The sequence below is a fragment of the Eulemur rufifrons genome, chromosome 30, assembly GCF_041146395.1.
Source record: "Eulemur rufifrons isolate Redbay chromosome 30, OSU_ERuf_1, whole genome shotgun sequence".
NCBI classification, from domain to species: domain Eukaryota; kingdom Metazoa; phylum Chordata; class Mammalia; order Primates; family Lemuridae; genus Eulemur; species Eulemur rufifrons.
Genome location: NC_091012.1, coordinates 82,002,339 through 82,024,603, shown reverse-complemented (window position 1 = coordinate 82,024,603; position 22,265 = coordinate 82,002,339). Strand labels below are relative to the sequence as shown.

The 22,265-nt window shown below is 35.7% G+C and overlaps 1 protein-coding gene across 3 annotated transcripts in view; it reads right to left on the bottom strand.

The window, feature by feature from the left end:
• Positions 1-483: 483 nt before the first annotated feature.
• Positions 484-22,265, bottom strand: part of RPS6KA6 (ribosomal protein S6 kinase A6) — a 152,392-nt gene continuing 130,610 nt past the window's right edge. For all 3 annotated transcript variants that reach the window (XM_069464365.1, XM_069464366.1, XM_069464367.1), the window contains 2 exons: positions 1,322-1,462; positions 484-752 (listed from right to left, as the gene is read on the bottom strand). In XM_069464365.1, coding sequence (XP_069320466.1) covers positions 627-752; positions 1,322-1,462 — 267 coding nt within the window. In that variant the 3' untranslated portion in view covers positions 484-626. The remainder of the gene's footprint in view (positions 753-1,321; positions 1,463-22,265) is intronic.

Here is a 22,265-nt window from a genome sequence, read left to right as displayed (position 1 = left end):
TATCTGTGATTTAATTCTTCTATAAAAACTTTGGCACCATCCATAACAGAAATTCATATATTAGCACAAATGTATTTTGTTCTGGCACCAAAGTACTATGCCTACATTTTAGTAACTACAGACAGTCAAATAAACAGAGTCCTTTGGTTGTGCATAACAAGCTTTTACAATACTTTGTTTTTGTTTGGAAAAAAAAAGAGATTACTCTTCAGGATCTGAAATTTAAAAAAAAAAAATTATAATTGTTTGTCATTATACTATCATATATCCATCTTGATTGTTGGTAATTATTCCCCAAACCATTATCATATGAAACTAGAAATACATTTAAGGTAACTTTATTTGAAATGAACTTAGAAGTCAGTGTGCAGAAGAGTTGTTATGACCTTGTGTACACCAATTATGTGCTTAAATGAATACTTGGACACTACTGCAAAACAACATAGTATGAATATTGTGAACCTGTGTATGTTTTTTTTTTTTTAAATCTCATTCCCCCTAAAAATGGGGACTTAAACAGAATATTCAAGTAATGTAGCAGAAAAAATGCCTTGATATAAGATTAGGCAAAAAGCCACACATTTAATTTTCTCTTCATCCAGTTTGGTTGAGGAACACCGCAAATCTTACAGGCCAGTTGATGTTCGCTTTTTCATGCTCCGTCGCTGAGCTAAGCTTGAAGCAGCAACAGGCTCTAAGAGTGGTTGAAAGGTCTTGTGAGTCAGGGCAGAATATGTGGCAACCACTGCTCCCTAAAATAATGAGAAAATGTCACAAATTGACTAACAATCTCTGGAGATAGAAAACTTCCACATTATATCACAAGACATTTAACTAGAACAAAATTTTTCCCCTGGAAAAGAAATTAATATACTTGATCTGTGCATTGATGTTCCCTTGATGAATTAATAGCTGATTAATTGTATATGTCTCATTTCAATAACTATTTTTCTTACAAAAATTATTAAAACTCTAATATTTAAAATCTAGGTTCAATGTCTATGATTATAAGGAACTGGAATGAATGATTATAATTTAGGAACTAATAGCAATCTTCTGTTTCCATATGAAAATTGCATTTAGTTCACTCGTAGCCCCAGTGTCTCTCAAGAGCACGAGAAGTATAATCAAAAAATTTTTATTTCAGAAAGGCAATAGTAAAGAAAGTTAAAAAGAGTACATGGTTATTATTTTTTAAAAAATCTATCTTTAAAAAACTAAAGCTATTTTAAGGAATTATCTAAGTGTAATCAGTGAATGGCATACAATGGCTTTATTAGGTATCAAATATTTAGAACACACATAAAAGAACATCTTTTACCTTAACAACATGTACTGCATCGTTTCTCTTTGGCTGATCATTTGACAGCTGGTCTCTGTGGCTTATCCATGGGTGCTTTAATACTTGTTCAGTGGTGTACCTCTGATGTGGGTCCATATGAAGCATATGGGAAAGCAAATCCTAAATTAAAATGAAATGTGTGTGTATATGAAACAAAATATTGTTTCACATTTTCTCAAAATATGAAATCATCAGTAGTTTTTCAATCTGTTTTATTTGACATACACTTAGGGGGAAAAAAAAACTATACCCTGCACAGTTAACTATCAAAAGAGAATCTTGAAACAAAATTTTCAATATATACTAAATCCTTACTTGTCACTTTTAAATTGGGGAATGCCAAATCTGTGGAACTCTCTCCTACCGAGGGAGGAGGAAAATGTAAGTGGCAGGAGTTATCCTGGAATGAGCTAAATGGTCAGGAGGAGAAAGGATCTACTGAATTTTGCTAGTAAGCTGGGCCTTAAAGTGTAAGGGTACATGTATACAGACATAATATAGAAGAGAGGGTTCCATGTTGATAATCCACTCAACTGGGGGCTTACTGTGTAACATACCAAAGAAAGCAAGACACAGATCCAATGTTAGCAACTGGATGCTAGGATAGTCAGGTCAGAGCATCATAAGTTTTTCATCAGAGTAACTATGATATGCTTATGTTATGTCTGTTATAATAAAAAAGATGTGAATTTAACATAACCTCACAATAAAACACCATTTTAAATATATTAAATGATGTAATACTTTTAAATAAACTATCTCTACCAAGCACCTTTTAGAGAAAGGAGAAGTAAACTCTCCTTAAGCATTTTCTAATATAGAAACAAAATCACCATTTATAAACTTTTCATCAATAGCAGCATCAGTGAAACTAAAAACTCTAAGTAGTGCTATCAGATTCTGAGGAATAACATAATTTGTTGAAACTACGCAAGGGAGCAGGGCAGCAATTCAGAAAAATCTGGGAAAACAGCATATGTATAGAAATAAATGGAAAATATTAAAAAGAAGATAACAAAGAATTATTTCAATGCAACAAACCTAAATAGTAATCATAAAATGATAAAGTGTCAACAGTCCAAGTATTTCTGCTTCTGGTCAAGATGCAATAAGAGAGACTAGATTTACTTTACTGCTTGAAAATGCAAGAAAAACAAAACAAAAAACATAAATTATATGAAACAACAGTTTTTAAGAGATCATATGTTAAGCAATGAAGGAGAGTGATTCATAAGAGATGGAAAATGATGAGGTTAGCATTATGATTGTTCCAGCTTACCACCTTGAGAGAGTTTTCAGGCTGTTGTGCAGGTAAAGGAAACCCAGGCAGAGCCTGGTGAATTTAAGCTGAGGAGACAGAACTGAGAGTCAGAGTAGACAAAGGCAGACAGAGACAGCAGGGCAGAGTACCAAAGGGATAAAAGGAGCAGAGAGAGAGAGAGAATTACAAAAATTTGTAAAGAGTCTCCCTCAAGCATTCAGCAGATTACTCCTGATAAACATATGTGTGAGGAAACAACTCAAGGCCTTGGGAAGAACTATCTGAAAGAAGTGGAGGGAAATCAAAACTCATGCAGGGTGGGGAATATTGCCTTTTGCCACCAGCCAAAAAGGGGAAAACCTCATAATTCATTAAGTATTATATAGAGTATTTGGAAGCATCTTTCTTGAATAGTGAGTAAACCTAAACACTAATTTGGTCCTGCCTAGCAAATATCAAAAGGAAGACCCAAGAGTATCAAACTGTTTCCAGTAACTTAACTGTTGCTAAGAATAAAAAGATCAAGAATGTTTAAAGCAGGGGTCCCCTACCTATGGTGAGTTGTATAATTATTTCATTATATATTACAATGTAATAATAATAGAAATGAAGTACACAATAAATGTAATGTGCTTGAATCATCCAGAAACCATCTCCCCACACACAGTCCACAAAAAAACTGTCTTCCATTAAAATGGTCCCTGGTGCCAAAAAGGCTAGAAACAACTGGTTTAAAGGAAAAACAAGAAGAAACTTAAGAAGAACTGGTGCCTATACTGCAGAAATTACTCAACAATATTGAGAAGGAAGGAAGGAACCTTCCCAACACGTCTTATGAAGCCAAATCACCCTGATACAAAAACAGGAAAGGACACAACAACAACAACAACAACAAAAAAAAAACCAACAACAACAACAAAACAAACTACAGATCAATATCCCTTATGAATATAGATGTAAAATTCTCAACAAAATTCTAGCAAACAGAATTTAGGTGCTTATCAAAAAATAATCGATCACGACCAAGTGGGCTTCATCCTAGAGATGCAGGGATGTTTCAACATATGCAAATCTATAAATGTAATTCAACACATAAATAGAAGCAAAAACAAAGATCATAAGATCCTCTCAATTGACATAGAAAAAGCATTCAACAAAATTCAGCACCCTTTTATGATAAGAATGCATAACAAAATAGGCATAGACAGGACTTACCTAAAAATGATACAAGCCCTATATGACAAACCCACAGCCAATATCATACTGAACTGGGAAAAATTGAAAGCATTCCCACTTAGAACTACAACCAGACAAGGCTGCCCTCTATCACCACTCTTATTCAACATAGTGCTGGATGTCCTAGCCAGAGCAATCAGACAAAAGAAGAAAATCAAAGGCATCCAAATGGGGCAGAAAAGGTCAAACCATCGCTCTTTGCTGACAATATGATCTTATATCTAGAAAACCCGAAAGATTCTGCCATGACATTATGGGAATTGATAAACAAATTCAGCAAAGTCTCAGGTTATAAAATCAATGTACAGAAATCAGTAGCATTCCTATTCACGAACAACAGTCAAACTGAGAACCAAATCAAAGACTCAATACCCTTCAAAATAGCAACAAAGAAAATAAAATACCTAGGAATATATTAACTAAGGAGGTGAATGACCTCTACAAGGAAAACTATGAAACACTGTGGCAGGAAATAGCAGAGGACGTAAACAGGTGGAAAAACGTATCATGCTCATGGGTCGGCAGAATCAACATTGTTAAAATGTCTATACTACCCAAAGTGATCTACAGATTCAATACAATCCCTATTAAAATAACAACATCATTTTTCGCCAATTTTGAAAAAATAATCCTATGCTTTGTATAGAACCAGAGAAGATGCCTTATAGCAAAAGCAATCTTATCAAAAAGAACAAATTGGGAGGCATCAATTTACCAGACTTCAAGCTATCCTGCAAAGCTATAGTAACTAAAACAGCATGGTACTGGCATAAGAACAGAAACACAGAACAATGGAACAGTATTGAGAACCCAGATGTGAAACTATCCTCTTATAGCCATCTGATCTTTGACAAAGCAGACAAAAACATACACTGGGGGAAAGAATCCTTATTCAGTAAATGGTGCTGGGAAAATTGGATAGCCACATATAGAAGACTGAAATAAGATCCATACCTCTCACCTCTCACAAAAATCAACTCACAATGGATAACGGAGTTAAACCTAAGGCATAAAATTATAAGAATTCTACAATAAAATGTTGGAAAAACTCTTATAGACATTGACTAAGGCAAAGAATTTATGAAGAAGACCCCAAAGGCAATCACAGCAACAACAAAAATAAATAAATGGAATCTGATCAAATTAAAAAGCTTCTGCACAGCCAAGGAAACTATCATGAGAGCAGACAACCTAGAGAATGGGAGAAAATATTTGCATGTTACACATCCGAGAAAGGGCTGATAACTATAATTTATATAGAACTCAGGAAAATCAGCAAGAAAAAAATCAAACAATCCTATCAAAATGTGGGCAAAGGACATGAACAGAAACTTTTCTAAAGAAGATAGACTAATGGCCAACAAACATATGAAAAAATGCTCAACATCTCCAATCATCAGGGAAATGCAAATCAAAACCATAATGAGATATCATCACTTATCTCTAGTGAGAATGGCCTTTATCCAAAAGTCCTAAAACAATAAATGTTGGCGTGGATGTTGAGAGATAAGAACACTCATACACTGCTGGTGGGACTGCAAACTAGTACAATTTCTGTGGAATGTAATATGGAGATACCACAAAGAGCTACAAGTAGAACTACCATTTGATCCAGCAATCCCATTACTGGGTATCTACCTAAAGGGAAAAAAAAAAAGACATTGTATAAAAAAGACATCTGCAGTTGAATGTTTATAGCCGCACAATTCACAACTGACTGCAAAGATGCGGAAACAACCCAAGTGTCCATCAATACAGGAGTGGATTTATAAAATGTGGTATATGTATACCATGGAGTTCTACACAGCCATAAAAAACAATGGTGATCTAGAACATCTTGCATTATCCTGGATAGAGCTGGATCCCATTCTACTAAGTGAAGTATCACAGGAATGGAAAAACAAGCACCACATGCACTCACCACCAAATTGGTATTAACAGAGTAAACTGACCAACACTTACGTGCACACATAATAATAACATTCATCATATGTCGGTCAGGTGGGAGAGGGAAGGAGGGGATGGGTATATTAATGGGTGCAGTGCGCACCGTCTGGAGGATGGACACGCTTGAAGCTCTGACTTGGGTAGGGCAAATGCAATACATGTAACCTAAACATTTGACCCCTGTAATATGCTGAAAGAAAAAATAAATAAATAAAAAATAAACTTAACCTAAAATCAGTAGAAGGAAAGAAATAATATATCAGAGAAGATATAAACAAAATAAAGACTAAAAAATTAAAAAAAGATCAACAAAATAAAGAGTTGGTTTTCTTTAAAAGATACAATTGACAATGTGTAGGTAGACTAAGAAAAAAAGAGAAAACAAGAGATAAATAAAATCCAATGAAAATGAAGACATTACAACTAATACCACAGAAATATAAAGAATCATAAGAGACTATTATGAACAACTATATGACAACAAATTAGAAAACCTAGATGAAATGAATAAATTCCTGGACATATAAAACATACCAAAATTGAGTCATAAAGGAATAGAAAATCTGAAAGGGCCAATAATGATTAAGAAGACTGAATCAGTAAAAAAAGAGTCTCTTATCAAAGAAAAGACCAGGACCTGATGTCTTCACTGCTAAATTCTAAAGAGCTAACACCAATCTTTTCAAAACTATACCAAAGAAAAATTTGAAGAGGAGAGAATTCTTCTAGACTCATTCTACAAAGCCAGCATCACCCTATTTCTAAAACCAGATAAGAACACAATAAAAAAGAACTAAAACCAATATCCCTGATGAACACAGATGCAAAAATCATCAATAAAATATGAGCAAACTGAGTTCAACAAAAAATTTAAAAAGATCATTTACAATGACCAAGTGGAATTTATCCCAGGAATGCAAGGATGATTCAACATATGCAAATCAATAAATGGGATATATCACATCAACAGAATCAAGGACAAAACCATATAATTATTTCAACTGATGCAGAAAAAGTATTGGATAATATTTAACATCTATTCATAATAACAACTTTCAACAAATTAGGCATAGAAGGAACATACCTTAACACAATAAAGGCCATATATGACAAACACACAGCTAAAATCATAATGAATGTGGAAAAGTCAAAAAGTTTTTCCTCTATGATCTGGAACAAGACAAAGATGTCCAGTTTTACTTTTACTGGATAAAGTATTGGAAGTTCTAGCCAGAGCAATTAGGCAAAAGAAAACATAAAGGGCATCCAAATTGGAAAGGAAGAAGTAAAATTGTCACTGTTTGTAGACAACATGATGCATATATAGAAAACACTAAAGACTTCACCAAAAAAGGTTAAAATTAATAAACTAATTCAATAAAGTTGCAGGATACAAAACTAACATGCAAAAATCCCTAACGTTTCTATATGCCATAGTGGACTATGTGAAAAAGATATTAAGAAGGCAATTCCATTTACAAGAATACAAAAAAAAAAATGGTTATGAATAAACTTAACCAAGGAGGTAAAAGATCTCTACAATGAAAACTGTAAAACATTAATGGATAAAACTGAAAGAGATACAAACAAATTGAAAGATACTCCATGTTCATGGATTGAAAGAATTAATATTGTTTCCCAAAGTGATCTACAGATTCAATGCAATCCCTATCAAAATACCAATGACATTCTTCACAGAAATAGAAAAAAAAAATCCAAAAACTCATATAGAATCGGAAAAGACACTTAATAGCCAAAGTTATCTTGAGCAAAAAGAACAAAGCTGGAAGCATCACACCACCTAACTAGAAAATATACGAAAAAGCTATAGTAACCAAAACAAAATGGCATTGGCATAAAAATAGGCACACAGACCCATGGGACAGAATAGAGAAAACAGAAATAAATCCACCAATTTACTGCCAACTGATTTTTTTTTTATTTCAGCTCATTATGGGGGTACAAAAGTTCAGGTTATATATATTACCCATGTCCCCCCACCCCCCTGAGTCTGAGCTTCAAGCGTGTCCATTCCCTAGACAGTGCACATCGCACTCATCACGTAGGTATGCACCCATCCCCTCCCCCACCCCATCCCCCCCAGTCAGAACTTCAAGTGTGTCCATTCCCCAGAGAGTGCGTATCACACTCATAAAGTAGGTATACACCCATCCCTTCCACCCAGCCCCCACCTCTGTCCGATACCCAGTTGGTGTTATTCCCAAATGTGCACTTAGGTGATGATCAGGGAAACCAGTATGCTGGTGAGTACATGTGGTGCTTATTTTTACATTCTTGGGATACGTCACTTAATAGAATGGGTTCCAACTCTATCCAGGAGAACAAAAGAGATGCCATATCACCGTTATTTCTAATAGCTGAGTAATATTCCATGGTATGTGTATACCACATTTTGCTAATCCATTCATGAATTGATGGGCATTTGGGTTGTTTCCATATCTTTGCAGTTGTGAATTGTGCTGCTATAAACATTTGGGTGCAGGTGTCTTTTTTATAGAATGACTTTTGTTCTTCTGGGTAGATGCCCAATAATGGGATTGCTGGATCGAACGGTAGGTCTACTTGAATCTGTTTGAGGTATCTCCATATTTCTTTCCACAGGGGTTGCACTAGTTTACAGAGCCATCAGCAGTGTATGGGTGTTCCTATTTCTCCGCATCCATGCCAACATTTATTGTTTTGGGACTTTTTGATAAAGGCCATTCTCACTGGAGTTAAGTGATATCTCATTGTGGTTTTGATTTGCATTTCCCTGATGATTAGAGATGTTGAGCATGTTTTCACATGTTTGTTGGCCATTATTTTGTCTTCTTTTGAAAAGTTTCTGCTCATGTCCTTTGCCCACTTTTTGATAGGGTTGTTCGATGTTTTCTTACTGATTTTCCTGAGTTCTAAATAGATTCTTGTTATCAGTCCTTTATCTGATGTATAGTATGTGAAAATTTTTTTCCCATTCTGTAGGTTGTCTGTTTACTCTCATGACTGTTTCTTTGGCTGTGCAGAAGCTTTTTAATTTAAGCAGGTCCCATTTATTTATTTTTGTTGTTGCTGTGATTGCCTTATGGGTCTTCTTCATAAATTCTTTGCCTAGGCCAATGTCTATAAGAGTCTTTCCTACATTTTCTTCTAGAATTCTAACAGTTTCACACCTACGGTTTAAGTCTGTTATCCACCGTGATTTGATTTTTGTGAGAGGTGAAAGCTATGGGTCCTGTTTTAGTCTTCTACATGTGGCTATCCAGTTTTCCCAGCACCATTTATTGAATAAGGATTCTTTTCCCCAGAGTATGTTTTTGTCTGCTGTGTCAAAGATTAGATGGCTATATGAGGATGGTTTTATATTTGGATTCTCAGTTATGTTCCACTGCTCTGTGTTCCTGCACTTGTGCCAATACCAAGCAGAGCATGTAAATAGGTGGAAAACCATACCATCCTCGTGGATCGGAAGAATCAACATTGTTAAAATGTCTGTACTGCCCAAAGTGATGTACAGATTCAAAGCAATCCCTATTAAATTACCAACATCATTTTTTACAGATATAGAAAAAATAATTTTACACTTTGTATGGAACCAGAGAAGACCCCGTTTAGCAAAAGCAATTTTAAGCACCAAAAACAAAATGGGAGGTATTAATTTGCCAGACTTCAAACTATACTATAAGGCTGTGATTATTAAAACTGATTTTCAACAGAGGTGCCAAGAATACACATTGGGGAAAGGACAGTATCTTTAATAAATGTTGCTGAGAAAACTGGATATCCATATGAAGAATGCAACTAGAGCCCCATATCTCATCATGTACAAAAAATCAAGTCAAAATGGATTAAAGACTTAAATGTAAGACCCAAACCTATAAAATTACTTGAAGATAACATGGAGAAAATGCTTTATATCATTGGGCTGGGTAAAGATATTTGGGATAAGAATTGAAAAATCCAGGGACCAAGAGCAAAAATAGAGAAATGGAATTACATGAAACTAAAAATCTTCTGTACAACAAAGGAAATAATCAACACAGGGAAGAGACAACCTAGAAAGTGGGAGAAAATATTTGCATGCTATTCATCTGATAAAGGGTGATAACTGGAATCTATAAAGAACTCAGGCAAATCAGCAAGAAACAAAAATCAAACAATCCCATTAAAAAGTAGACAAATGATATGAATAGTAACTTTTCAAAATATTTTCAAAATTATGGCCCAAAACCATATGAAAACATGCCCAACATCTCTAATCATCAGGAAAATATAAATCAAAACCACAAAGAGATTTCACTTAATTCCAGAGAGAATGGCTTTTATCAAAAAGTCCCAAAAGAACAAATGTTGGCATGGATGTGGAGAGATAGGAACACTAACACATTGCTGGTGGAACTGAAAACTAGTACAACCTTTAGAAAAAGTATGAGGATACCTCAACGAACTTAAATTGGAACTACCATTTGATCCAGAAATCCTACTACTGGGTATTTCACCAAAGGAATAAAAAAAGACATTCTATAAAAAAGACATCTGTACTCGAATATTTATAGGAGCACAACTCACAATTGCAAAGATGTGGAAACAACCCAAGTCTCCATCAATACATGAGTAGATTAATAAAATGTGTTATATGTATACCATGGAGTACTATTCATCCATAAAAATGGTGAACTAACACCTCTTTTATTAACTTGGATGGAACTTGAGCCCATTCTTTTAATTGAGGTATCACAAGAATAGAAAAACAAACACCACATGTACTCACCATTAAATTGGTACCAATGGGTCAACATTTATGTGCAAATATGGAAGTAACATTCTTTGGGGATCGAGCATGTGGGAGGGGGGAGGAGGGGGTGGAATTCACACCTAATGGGTGCCATGCACACTTTCTAGGGGATGGGTCTGGTGGTAGCTTTGATGTGGGTGGTGCAAAAGCAATTTATGTGACCAAAGCGTTTGTACCCCTGTAATATTCTGAAATAAAAAATAATCAAAATAAAAAATAGCAAAAAAGTTCTTGGCACTCAGTTCTTCTTTCCTCTCTCCCTTGAGGTTACAGCAACTTTCTAGACTTCAACTGCCATTTTTAAGAATATGATTTTTTACAGATTTATTGAAATATAATTTAAATGCCATAGTATTCACTAATTGTAAATGTACATGTAATGATTTTTAGTAAATTTATAGAATTGTGTAACCATTACCACCATCCAGTTTTGTAATATTTCCATCACCCCAAAAAGTTCTCTGCTGCCTATTTATAGTTGATTCCTGCTCCCACTCATAATTCAAGGCAAAAAAAATGCCCTGCTTTCTGCTTCTATAAATTTGCCTTTTTGGGACATATGATGTCAATGGAATAATACAATACATAGTCTTTTGTGTTCTGCTTCATTCACTTAGAATAATGCTTTTATAGTTCATCCATGTATGGGTAGTTTATTCATTTTTCTTATTGAATAGTACTTCATTATATAGGTATATATTTGGTTTATCCATTAAGCAGTTGATGGACATCGTGATTTTGTAATTTTGGCTTATTGTGAATAATGGGGCTATGAGCATTCAGGCCTTTGTGTGAACATATGTTTTCATTTTTCTTGAGTAGTTTTCTAAGTGGAGAATTGCCATATCACATGGTAAGTTCATGCTTAACTTTTGAAAGAACTTCCAAACTATCTTGCAGAGTAGTTGAACCATTTTACACACCCACTAGCAATATAGGAGAGATCCAGTTTTTCCACATCCTTGACAATACTTGGTTTTCTCTTTCTGTTGGTAGCCATCCTAGTGGTTGTAAAGTAATACCTTATTTTGCTTTTATGGATATATATATATTTTTAACTTAATATCATTAGTCCTGGCTTGATTTTTTTTATTATTTTTTATTCTTATTTCAGCATATTGTGGGGGTACAAAAGTTTAGGTAATGTATTGCCCCTCCCCCCCCGCCCCGAGTCAGAGCTTCAAATGTGTCCATCCCCTAGACTGTGCGCATCACACTCAAATTTAGAGGGGATTTTAAATTTGAATGATGGGAAGAAGATGAACTAATGATGAAAGCAAAGTGTAGGCTGAGGAGTAAGAAAAAAATAAGAAATATGGAGTTAAGAAATCCGTGGGAGGATATATTTTAAGAAGAATGTTCTGTCCAACACTAAATACTATAGAGACTGAGTAGCATGAGGACTTAGGGAACACATTTGCTTTGCTTGTTAGAATCTAATTGGTGAATTGCAACTAAAGAAGCTAGAAAAATAAAAATAAAAGCAAAAAAAAATACTTAGAAAAAGGAAAAATATAGAGTGATATATTCAGGAGGTGGATCTTAGAAAAGACCAATGCAGATTTGTTAAAAAGCAAAAAATCCAAATTTACAACCAAAGAAATAAATAAAAAGACTATAACCACAGACTCAGTGAAATGATAAGGAATCCTCTAGTTATTCTAACAAAATATAAAATTACTATTCTAAATAAAATTTAAAATCTAAAAGATACTTAATTTTTCAAAAAATACATAAAATTTCAAAGTTGACTGAAGATGGTCATATAGAATTCATGCATAGACAGTTGTCATGTAAAATGGGGGAGCCATTTTTTAAATTGCCTCTAAAAACATAATGTGCCAAGGCCATTTCCTCCAGAATAGTTTTTTATATTTTCTGGAGAGGAGGTTGCCTTGAAAGAAAACAACCAACTAAAATACCGCCACTAAAATACTGTGTAACTTTAAGTCCTTTATTTAACTTCTCCAAGCCTCAATTTATTCTTTTCTAAAATGAAGATAAACCACCACCCAATACAGTTATTGTAAGGATTTAATAAAAAAATATATACAAAGAGAGTAATTTCATAATAAAAAAATAAAAAATAGCAAAAAATGAAATATACAAATGGACAATAGGTACATGAAAAAGTGTTCAACAGCACTCATCAGGTAAGTATAAATCAAAACCACAGTGAGCTATCACCTCACCCCAATTAGAATGGCACTTATCAAAAAGACAAAAAACAGTAATTGATGGCAAGGATGTGATGAAATGGGAACCCTTATACACTGTTGGTGGGAATATAAATTAATACAGCCACTATAGAAAACAGCATGAAGGTTTATCTAAAATTAAAAATAGAACATATGATCCAGCAATGCTACTACTAGGTATTTACCCCAATGGAATGAAATCAAAGAGTATCTGTGCCTCCATGTTTATTGCAGCAATATTTACAATAGCTGAGACAAGGAATCAACCTATGTGTCCTTCAATAGATGAATGATAAAGAAAATGTGGCATATATATACAGTGGAATATTATTCAGTCATAAAAATAAAATGCTTTCATTTGTAGCAACATGGGTGAACCTGGAAGACATTATACTAAGTGAAATAAGCCAGGCAGAAAAAAAACGACAAATACCAGATGATCTAGCTTACTTGCATAATTTAAAAAATTTGATCTTATAGAAGTACAGAGTAGAATAGTGGTTACTAGAGGCTGGGGAGGGTAGTGGGAAAGAGAAAATTGGTAGATATTGGTCAATGGATACGAAATTACAGTAGAAGGAATAAGGTCCAGTGTTCTATTGCACGGTAGGGTGAATATAGTTAACAATATTTTATTGCATATTTCAAAATAAGTAGAAGAGAGGATTTTGAATGTTCCTCCCACCAAGAAGTGATAAATGTTTGAAGTGACGGATAATCTAATTATCCTGATTAGATCACTGCATAAGGGATACATGTATCAAAACATCACACTGTACCCTATAATTATGTACATTATGTGTAAATTAAAAATAAAATAAAACTTACAAAGATGGCATTTTATTAAAAAAATATATAGGAATATAAAAGTATACAGCAATTACCAAAGTAAAATTCACTATGTCTGGTATCTTATCAAAAATTAGCTATCATGCAAAAACACAGGAAAATACAATAAGGAGAAAAAAGCCAATCAATCAAAACTAACCCAGAACTGACACATATGTTAGAATAAGTAGAGACGTACATTAAGCAGCCATTATAACTGTATTCCAGATGTTAAAAAGCTAAGTAGAGACACAGAAGTTATAAAAAGACTCAAATCAGATTTGAAGATATGAAGATTAAAATGAGAGATAAAAAATAAACTGAATGAGGTTAACAGTAAATCTGGCCTAAAAAAACAGATTGGTGAAGACACAGCAATAGACACTAAAAAGAAATACAGGTTATAAAACGACCAGCAAAACATTAGAGCATCAGTGAGCTGTGGAACAACTTCACATTGCTCAATACATATGTGCAACTGGAGTCCCAGAAGGAAATGGGAACAGATAAAAAATATTTGAAAAAATAACGTCGCCCAAAATTTCCAAATTTGATGAATACCATAAATCCACAAATCCAAGAATCTCAATGAACACCAAGTACAAGGAAAATCAATAAAATCACATCAAGGTACATCAAAACCAAATTGCTCAAAACCCAAGATACAAAGAAAACCTTAAAAGCAGTTGGAGAAAAAAAAGATATGTTACATATAATGAAACAAAGATAACTACAAATTTCTTGTAGGAAAAAAAATCAAATGAGAAGACTGCAGAGTGATATATTTAAAGTACTGAAAGAAAAAAATTATATACCTAGAATTTTACATTGAATGAACATATCTTTCAAAGCCGGGGATAAAGAAGGTCATTTCATAAATGATAAAGGGGACAATTAAGTAAAAGGACAAACTTATAAACATTTATTCATATAAAAACAGCTTCAAAATACATGACGAAAAAATGTTTTAACTGTAAAGAGAAATAAACAAATCCATAATTATAGTTAAAATGAGAAAGTAGACATAACTACAGAGTCTACAGACACTAACCATATAAGAAAATATTATGAAAAATTTTATGCCAATATAGTTGACAATGGACAAATCCCTTGAAACAAAACAAAAATGCCAGTGCTCACTCAAGAAGAAGCAGGTAATCTGAACAGCCATATACCTATTTAGGAAAATTGAATTTATAGTTCAAAACCCCCAATAACAACAACAACAAAAACTGTAGGCCCAGATGGCTTCACTGATGAATTCTAACAAACATTTAAGAATAAGTAACTCCAATTCTAAATAACTATTGCAGAAATTGAAGAGGAGTTTGTTCCCAACTCATTTAAGGCCAGTATTACCCAATACCAAAATCAGATAAAAATATTACGAGAAAATAAAACAACAGATCCCTCATCAACACAGATGCAAAAATTATCAACAAAATTTTAGCAAATCAAAGTCAGCTATACATATAAAGTATAATCTATCATGATCAAGTGATATTTACCTGGGAATAGAAGGTTGGCTTAACATTTGAAAATCAGTGTAATTCAGATGCATATCAATGTAACCAAAAAAGAAAAACCATGTGATTACCTCAATAGACACAGAAAAGCCATTGATGAAATCCAACATTCATCTCTAATAAAAATTTTCATAACACCAGGAACAGAATGAAATTTCCTCAACTGATTAAAAGCATGTGTGTAAAGTCTACAGCTAACATCATCCTTAATGGGGAAAAATAAATGCCTTCTGTCATGATCAGGAACAAAACAAGAATGTCTACTCTCTCCACTTCTATAGCACTCTAATGGAAGTTCCAGGCATTGAAATAAAGACAGACATCCATATCAGAAATAAAGAAGTAAAACTATCTTTATTATAAATGATATTATCATCTATGTAGAAAAACTAATGGAAGAAGCAGAAAAGGTTTTGATTGAATGCATAATTGGTAACACACCATCATAAAGTCAAATAAACCATCATAAGTTAGGGACCACAAAAAGTTACTTGAATTAATAAGTGTGGGCCGGGCGCGGTGGCTCACGCCTGTAATCCTAGCATTCTGGGAGGCCGAGGCGGGTGGATCGCTCGAGGTCAGGAGTTCGAGACCAGCCTGAGCAAGAGTGAGACCCCGTCTCTACTAAAAATAGAAAGAAATTATATGGACAACTAAAATATATATATACAAAAAATTAGCCGGGCATGGTGGCGCATGCCTGTAGTCCCAGCTACTCGGGAGGCTGAGGCAGTAGGATCGCTTAAGCCCAGGAGTTTGAGGTTGCTGTGAGCTAGACTGACGCCACGGCACTCACTCTAGCCCGGGCAACAGAGTGAGATTCTGTCTCAAAAAAAAAAAAAAAAAAAAAAAAAAAAAGTGTGTTTAAAACATACTAGTGACAAAAATTATAAAATGAATTTTAAACAATGCCATTTATAATAGCATCAAAACCAGAAAAAGCTTTGGGAAAATATACAATAAAAGATGTACGAGAACTGTACCTTGAAACCTGTAAAACTTTGGTGAGAGAAATTAAAGAAGACTTAAGTAATTAGAGAGAAATACTGTCTTTACAGATGAGAAATTTAACGTTGTTAAAATGTCAATTATCCCCAAATTATTCTATAGATCCATAACCATCTCATTCAAAATCCTCACTGGCTTTGTGTTTTTTTGGTGGAAATTGACAAGCTGATTCTAAATTTCATATGGAAATGAAAAAGACTGGGAATAGCCAAAAACCATCCAACCAACAAACCAACCAGAAATCCCACAAAATTCTGAAAAAAGAAAAGTCATAAGACTAACAGTATCTGATTTCAAAACTTTAATTATATACACCCATCCCCTCCCACATCCACATCTGCCCGACACCCGATCAATATTATTCCTAAATGTGCTCTTAGGTGATGATCAGTGAAACCAATTTGATGGTGAGTACATGTGGTGCCTATTTTTCCATTCTTGGGATACTTCATTTAGTAGACTGGGTTCCAACTCTTTCCAGGAAAGTACAAGAGGTGCTATATCACCATTGTTTCTTATAGCTTAGTACTCCATGGTATACATATACCACAGAAAATTTGCTGTGCACACAGTTGCATGAACTGTACTGGCTGATATAATGTAACTATATCAGATGGATTTGTGAGAAACAAAGACTCAGTCAATCAAAAGTTTTTAGTATGTAGCCTCTTGTTCAAAATTGGGGGCTTAGCTATACAAATAATGGTACATGTACACAATAAAATACTATATGATTATCAAAAAAAACAAAAACAAAAAAGAAAACAAACAAAAAACCCACTTAATTATAAAGCACAATAATGAAGACAGTGTGTTAAACATCAATAAGTAGATCAATGGAACAGAACAGACAGTATAGAAATAGAAACATGAATATTTGGACAGTTTATTTTTGATAAAGGTAAAAATGCAATGCGATAAAGAAAGGATAGTATTTTCAACAAGCAGTATTGGAAAAATTAGATATTCACATGGAAAAATGAACTTTGACCACACCTTGTACCATATAGAAATGTTAAACTGAAATGGATGATAGACCTAAAGGTAAAACCTAAAGCTACAAAACTTGTAGAAGAAAACACAGGAGAAAACCTAGATGCTTGACTAACGATGAGGTTACATTCCAATAAATCTACCATTAGTTGAAAATATTATGAGTGGAAAATACATACAGAGTATCAGTTGTTTACCCTGGCAGTCACACGAATGACTGGGAGCTGAGGCTGGCTGTTGCTGCCCAGCATCACCAAAAAGTATTGTACTGCATATCAGTACCCTAGGAAAAGATCAACATTCGAAACTTCAAGTTTCCATTGAATACATCTTGGTTTCACATCATGAAGTCAAAAAAAGTGTAAGTTGAACAATCATAAGTTGGGGACCACCTATATTTGAAAGCTTGGGAAAAGGAAAAGATTTCTTAGCTATCCAAAAACACAATACAAGAGGAAGAAAAAAAGAAAAATTGACCTTTATCAAATTAGAAACATCTGCCCTTCAAAAGACACTTAGAGCATTAAAAGACAATCCACAAATGGAAAGAAAATACCAGCAAAGCATAGATCTGACAGTGGACTTGCATCCAAAATATTTTAGGAATTCTCAAAACTCAATAGTAAGAAAACAAACCAATAAAAAGGAGAGGCCAAAATATAAATGGATGACAAATAAGTACATGGAATACACAGAACATAATAGTCACTAGTGAAATGCAAATTAAAACCACTATGAAATAGTATTACATACCTTTCAAATAGCTAAAATTTAAAAAGAATGGCAATATCAAGTGGTCATTGGCAAGGATTTGGAAGAACTAAACTCTCATACTCTGATGGTGGGAATGTAAAATGGTACAGGCAATTTGAAAAACAAATGGGTCATTCCTCAAAACATTAAACATATAATCCAATTATTCTGCTCCTTGGTATTTATACCACAAATGAAAGATATACATCCATACAAATAATTGTACATGGATATTCACAGCAGCTTTACTAGTAATATCACAAAACTTCAAACAACTCAAATGTCCATTAACAGATGAATGGGTAAACTGTGATGTATACATACAAAGGAATATTATTCAGCAATGAAAAGGAATAAACTATCGATATACTCCAACAACATGAATGAATCTCAAAAATAATTATGATGGGTGAAAGGTATCAAAAAAGAGTACTGACTATATGAATCCACATATAAATATTTAATTTAAATATTTAATATTAAATATTTAATAAAAAAAATTAAAAACTAACTTATAGTGTCAGATAGCAGGTCCATGGTTGCCAGGGAATGAGGGGGGTAAGATATTGTAAATTGGGGATGTAGAGAAGTAGGGAAGGATTACATAGGACTATATGGGAAACTTTTAGGGGTGATGGATATGTTCATTATCTTGATTTTCATGATGGTTTCATGGGTGTGTACACATGTCATTATATAATTTAAATCCATGTATTCCATTATGTACCAATTATATGCCATTACAGTTTTTTTATTCTTATTTCAGCATATTGTGGGGGTACAAAAGTTTAGGTTATGTATATTGCCCTTGCCCCCCCACCCTCCGAGTCAGAGCTTCAAATGTGTCCATCCCCTAGACAGTGTGCATAAAAAATAAATGGTCTAGCTCATAAGAATAGGTCCCTATACTCCCACTCATGAAAGTATGTTTTAGCATATAAATCACCAATACATACTAAAAGTTCATAAGGAAAAAAATCCTACTTTGCTCATGATTAAACCTTATCTGATCTTTTCTACTTGCTTGAGGATTCTGAGTGATTAGTGAAAGGTACAGATAATGATAAACACGAGAGAATAAGGAGGAATTTAGGAGACAGGCCTCTACAAGCATTGAAATATACTGTTATGTTTTACATTTTATGCACAGGGGTCTCTATTACTAATGGGAAGTCCAAAAAGTAACATGATTGTTTTTAAGGGTGCTTTATGCATTCTTAATACTATCACCTAACACTTACTGAACACTTACTATGTGCCACATAATCTGTTTTTTATACACACAAGCACACACACATATTTATATAACACATAAGCTGTTTAATCTTTCTAAAGACTCTGAGAGGTAGATACTATTACTAGTGCTAAACTATATTCCCTCTCATTCTTCCTCCATTAAACTCAAATATGATGTCTGGGAAGATGGCTGACTAGAGACACAGCCTGACCAACCATCCTGGCAAAAGAGTTGAGGGTTGGATTGAGGAGAATGGAGAGTGATTACTGCTCAGAAGTGGACCACGGGGACAGACACCAGTGGATTCTGGGGACACCACCAGGAAGAACTGTGAAGCTGAGAGAGAGGATGACAGAAGAAAGAAATCAGTGGTATGAACCAAATCGAGGGAGTTCTGGAGCCCAGGGAATGGGTAAGGGGTCTTCCCTCTCTCCACTCTGGTATCTCAAGCCAGCAATGGGACACAGGGCTATCATTCCACAGGGGTGTGCCGGGAGGGACCAAAGAGCTGGCATCCCTGCATTTGGATGCCTCCTCCTCTGCACCTCCTCCACTCCTGGCATCCCAGAAAGTAATTTTGGCTCAAGCAGGCTCAGAGACATGTGGTCACCCCCTCCACATAGCAACGTCCAAAGTGCTTTGTGCTAAGAGAGATGGCTTCTCGCGATGGGGGTGGATTTCCAGCCAAACTTGCCTTGGAGAGGAGGGAAGGACCTGGTGCCCCCAGGACAGGAGAGTGGTGCAGGGAGACCACAGCCCCCCTCCCTACCATAGCAGTTGCTAGAGTTCTTTGTGCTGAGTGACTGGCTTTCAGCACTGGGGGCATGTTCGTGCCTGAGCCAGTGGGACAGCCGCAGTTTGCAATCTTCCTGCCCAGAGGAGTATAGTGTGTTCACCTACTGACAGCACAGACAGTGGGGTGCAGAGGCATAGAGAATAGGTCCTGGTTCCAGGATCAGATGGCAAGAGAGCTCTTATACATCAGAAGGTTGTGGAGACAGGAGAACAAGGGGCTGTAAGCAAGCCCCATCTCCCACCACCCCCTGCTGTAGAACCTCCATACAGGAGTAGGCTGAGGCAATGAGACTGAATTTGCATAAGTACTGGTTCCCATGGCAACCAAATTCCTCAGGCATCACAGCTTAATCAGAGTAGCTGCCCCCCACCCCCCACCACTCATTTCAACAGGGTGTGCAGCTTGATCCAAGAGTTTTCTGAGCTGCCACTATTCCCCTGGAGGGAGCGCCCCCCTGGTGCAGAACTCTGAGGATAAAGAGGTCCTCCTGCTTCACCTTGGGGTCTAGTGGCGGAAAAGGGGTGCACAATTGGAGATCCCACTAGCCACCAGCGTCACATGGAGACACACACCAGTAGGTCAGACACACAAACTGTGGGGATGCTCGAGAGCCTCTCTTGGGCAGAGAGAGGGAACACAAGTGCACCGATCAGAAGGGGAAGTGCCTGGGCTTGTGGACAGGCACGGATAAAGCCTGACTAGGGGTCTAAGCAATCACACTATTAGGCTCCTCTCATCAGGAGGAGCCCTCTAGGTTTGGAGACATAGCCCTGAATTCCATATCAGCGGCTCCTCCTAGCAGCCGGATAAGCAACTTCTAAGCCCCACAGAGGCTCAGCAAAGCCCCACGCCCCACACCCAGGCTCTCACACCCCAGCTATGATATGTTGTGCCCCTCTCCCCCACCTCAGTGGGGAGCAGGGTCCAGGCAACCTCTAGGAGCTACAAGGCCCCTCCCAAAGCTTGGAGTCTTTGTATACTCCAACTGGGGTACCAGAGCCTATCACAGGCACAACAGATTACCTCAGTAACTGGCTCCTCCAGGCAAACTACAATCACTGACAGTGGGAACAACCCCATAGCTAAACATACTGCCTTTCATCTCAACCTATTAGAAAGCAATAGATTTGTTCCCATGAGTAAAAGCCACCAGCTCAGAGCTTAACCTGGGGGACCCAAACTCACTACACTCCAGTGGGAAGAGATGAAGACAATAGGTCAGAGGTAACCCAAGAGGTTCAACAAACCTGTTAAAAACACCACAAAGGCAATTCAGGACCAGTACCCTCTCCCCTGCACAGTCAGAGATAAATCTCTGGGGACTCGGAGATAGGGCCATAAACCAGCCCTAGAGCTCTCCCCCCAGCTCTTGACCAAGAGGCCACAAGAGAAGGAATCAGTGAAAAAACTCTGGAAACATGAAAAATCAGAGTGAAAATTTGCCTCCAAAAGAAATCAATGGCTCCCCAGCAATGGATACCAAGCTAAATGAAATGGTTAAAATGACAGATGAAGAATTTCAAATATGGATTGTAAGAAAGCTCAATGAAATACAAGTGAAAATAGAAATACAACATAAAGAAGCCACAAAAACAATGCAGGAAATGAATAAAATAGTCTCTAAAGAAATCAAGTATTAAGACAAAAACAAACAAAAACTCTGGAAATGAAAAATATATTCAAGGAATTACAAAACACAGTGGAAAGACTTAAGAATAGGCCAGATCACACAGAAGAAAGAATCTCAGAGCTTGAAGATAACAACTATGAGCTAAACAAATCAGTCAAAAAGAAAGAACACAGAAACAAGAGGCATGAACAAAGCATACAAGAACTATGGAATTATGTAAAGAGGCCAAACATAAGAATCATAAGCATCCCTAAGGGTGAAGAAGAAAATACACAAGGATTGGATAATATACTTGAGAGAATAATTGAGAATAATTTCCCTGGCCTAGCTAGACATCTAGATATCCAAGTATAAGAAGCACACAGGACTCCTGGGAGATTCAATGAGAAAAGGCAACCACCAGGCTGGCCAAAGTAAACACAAAAGAGGCACTTATATGAGCAATAAGGCAAAAATAGCAGGTAACCTACAAAGGAAAACCCATCAGACTAACTGCAGACTCCTCAAATGAAGCTGGGGACTCATCCTCAGTCTTCTAAAACAGAATAATGGCCAGCCTAGAATTCTGTATCCTGCAAAACTAAGTTTCTTATATGATAGAAAAATGAAGAGTTTCCCAGACGAGAAATTGCTGAGGGAATTTGCAAACAACAGACATGCCCTGCAGGAAATTTTAGACCTAAATTATACACTGACCAGCACAACAGACACCCACCAG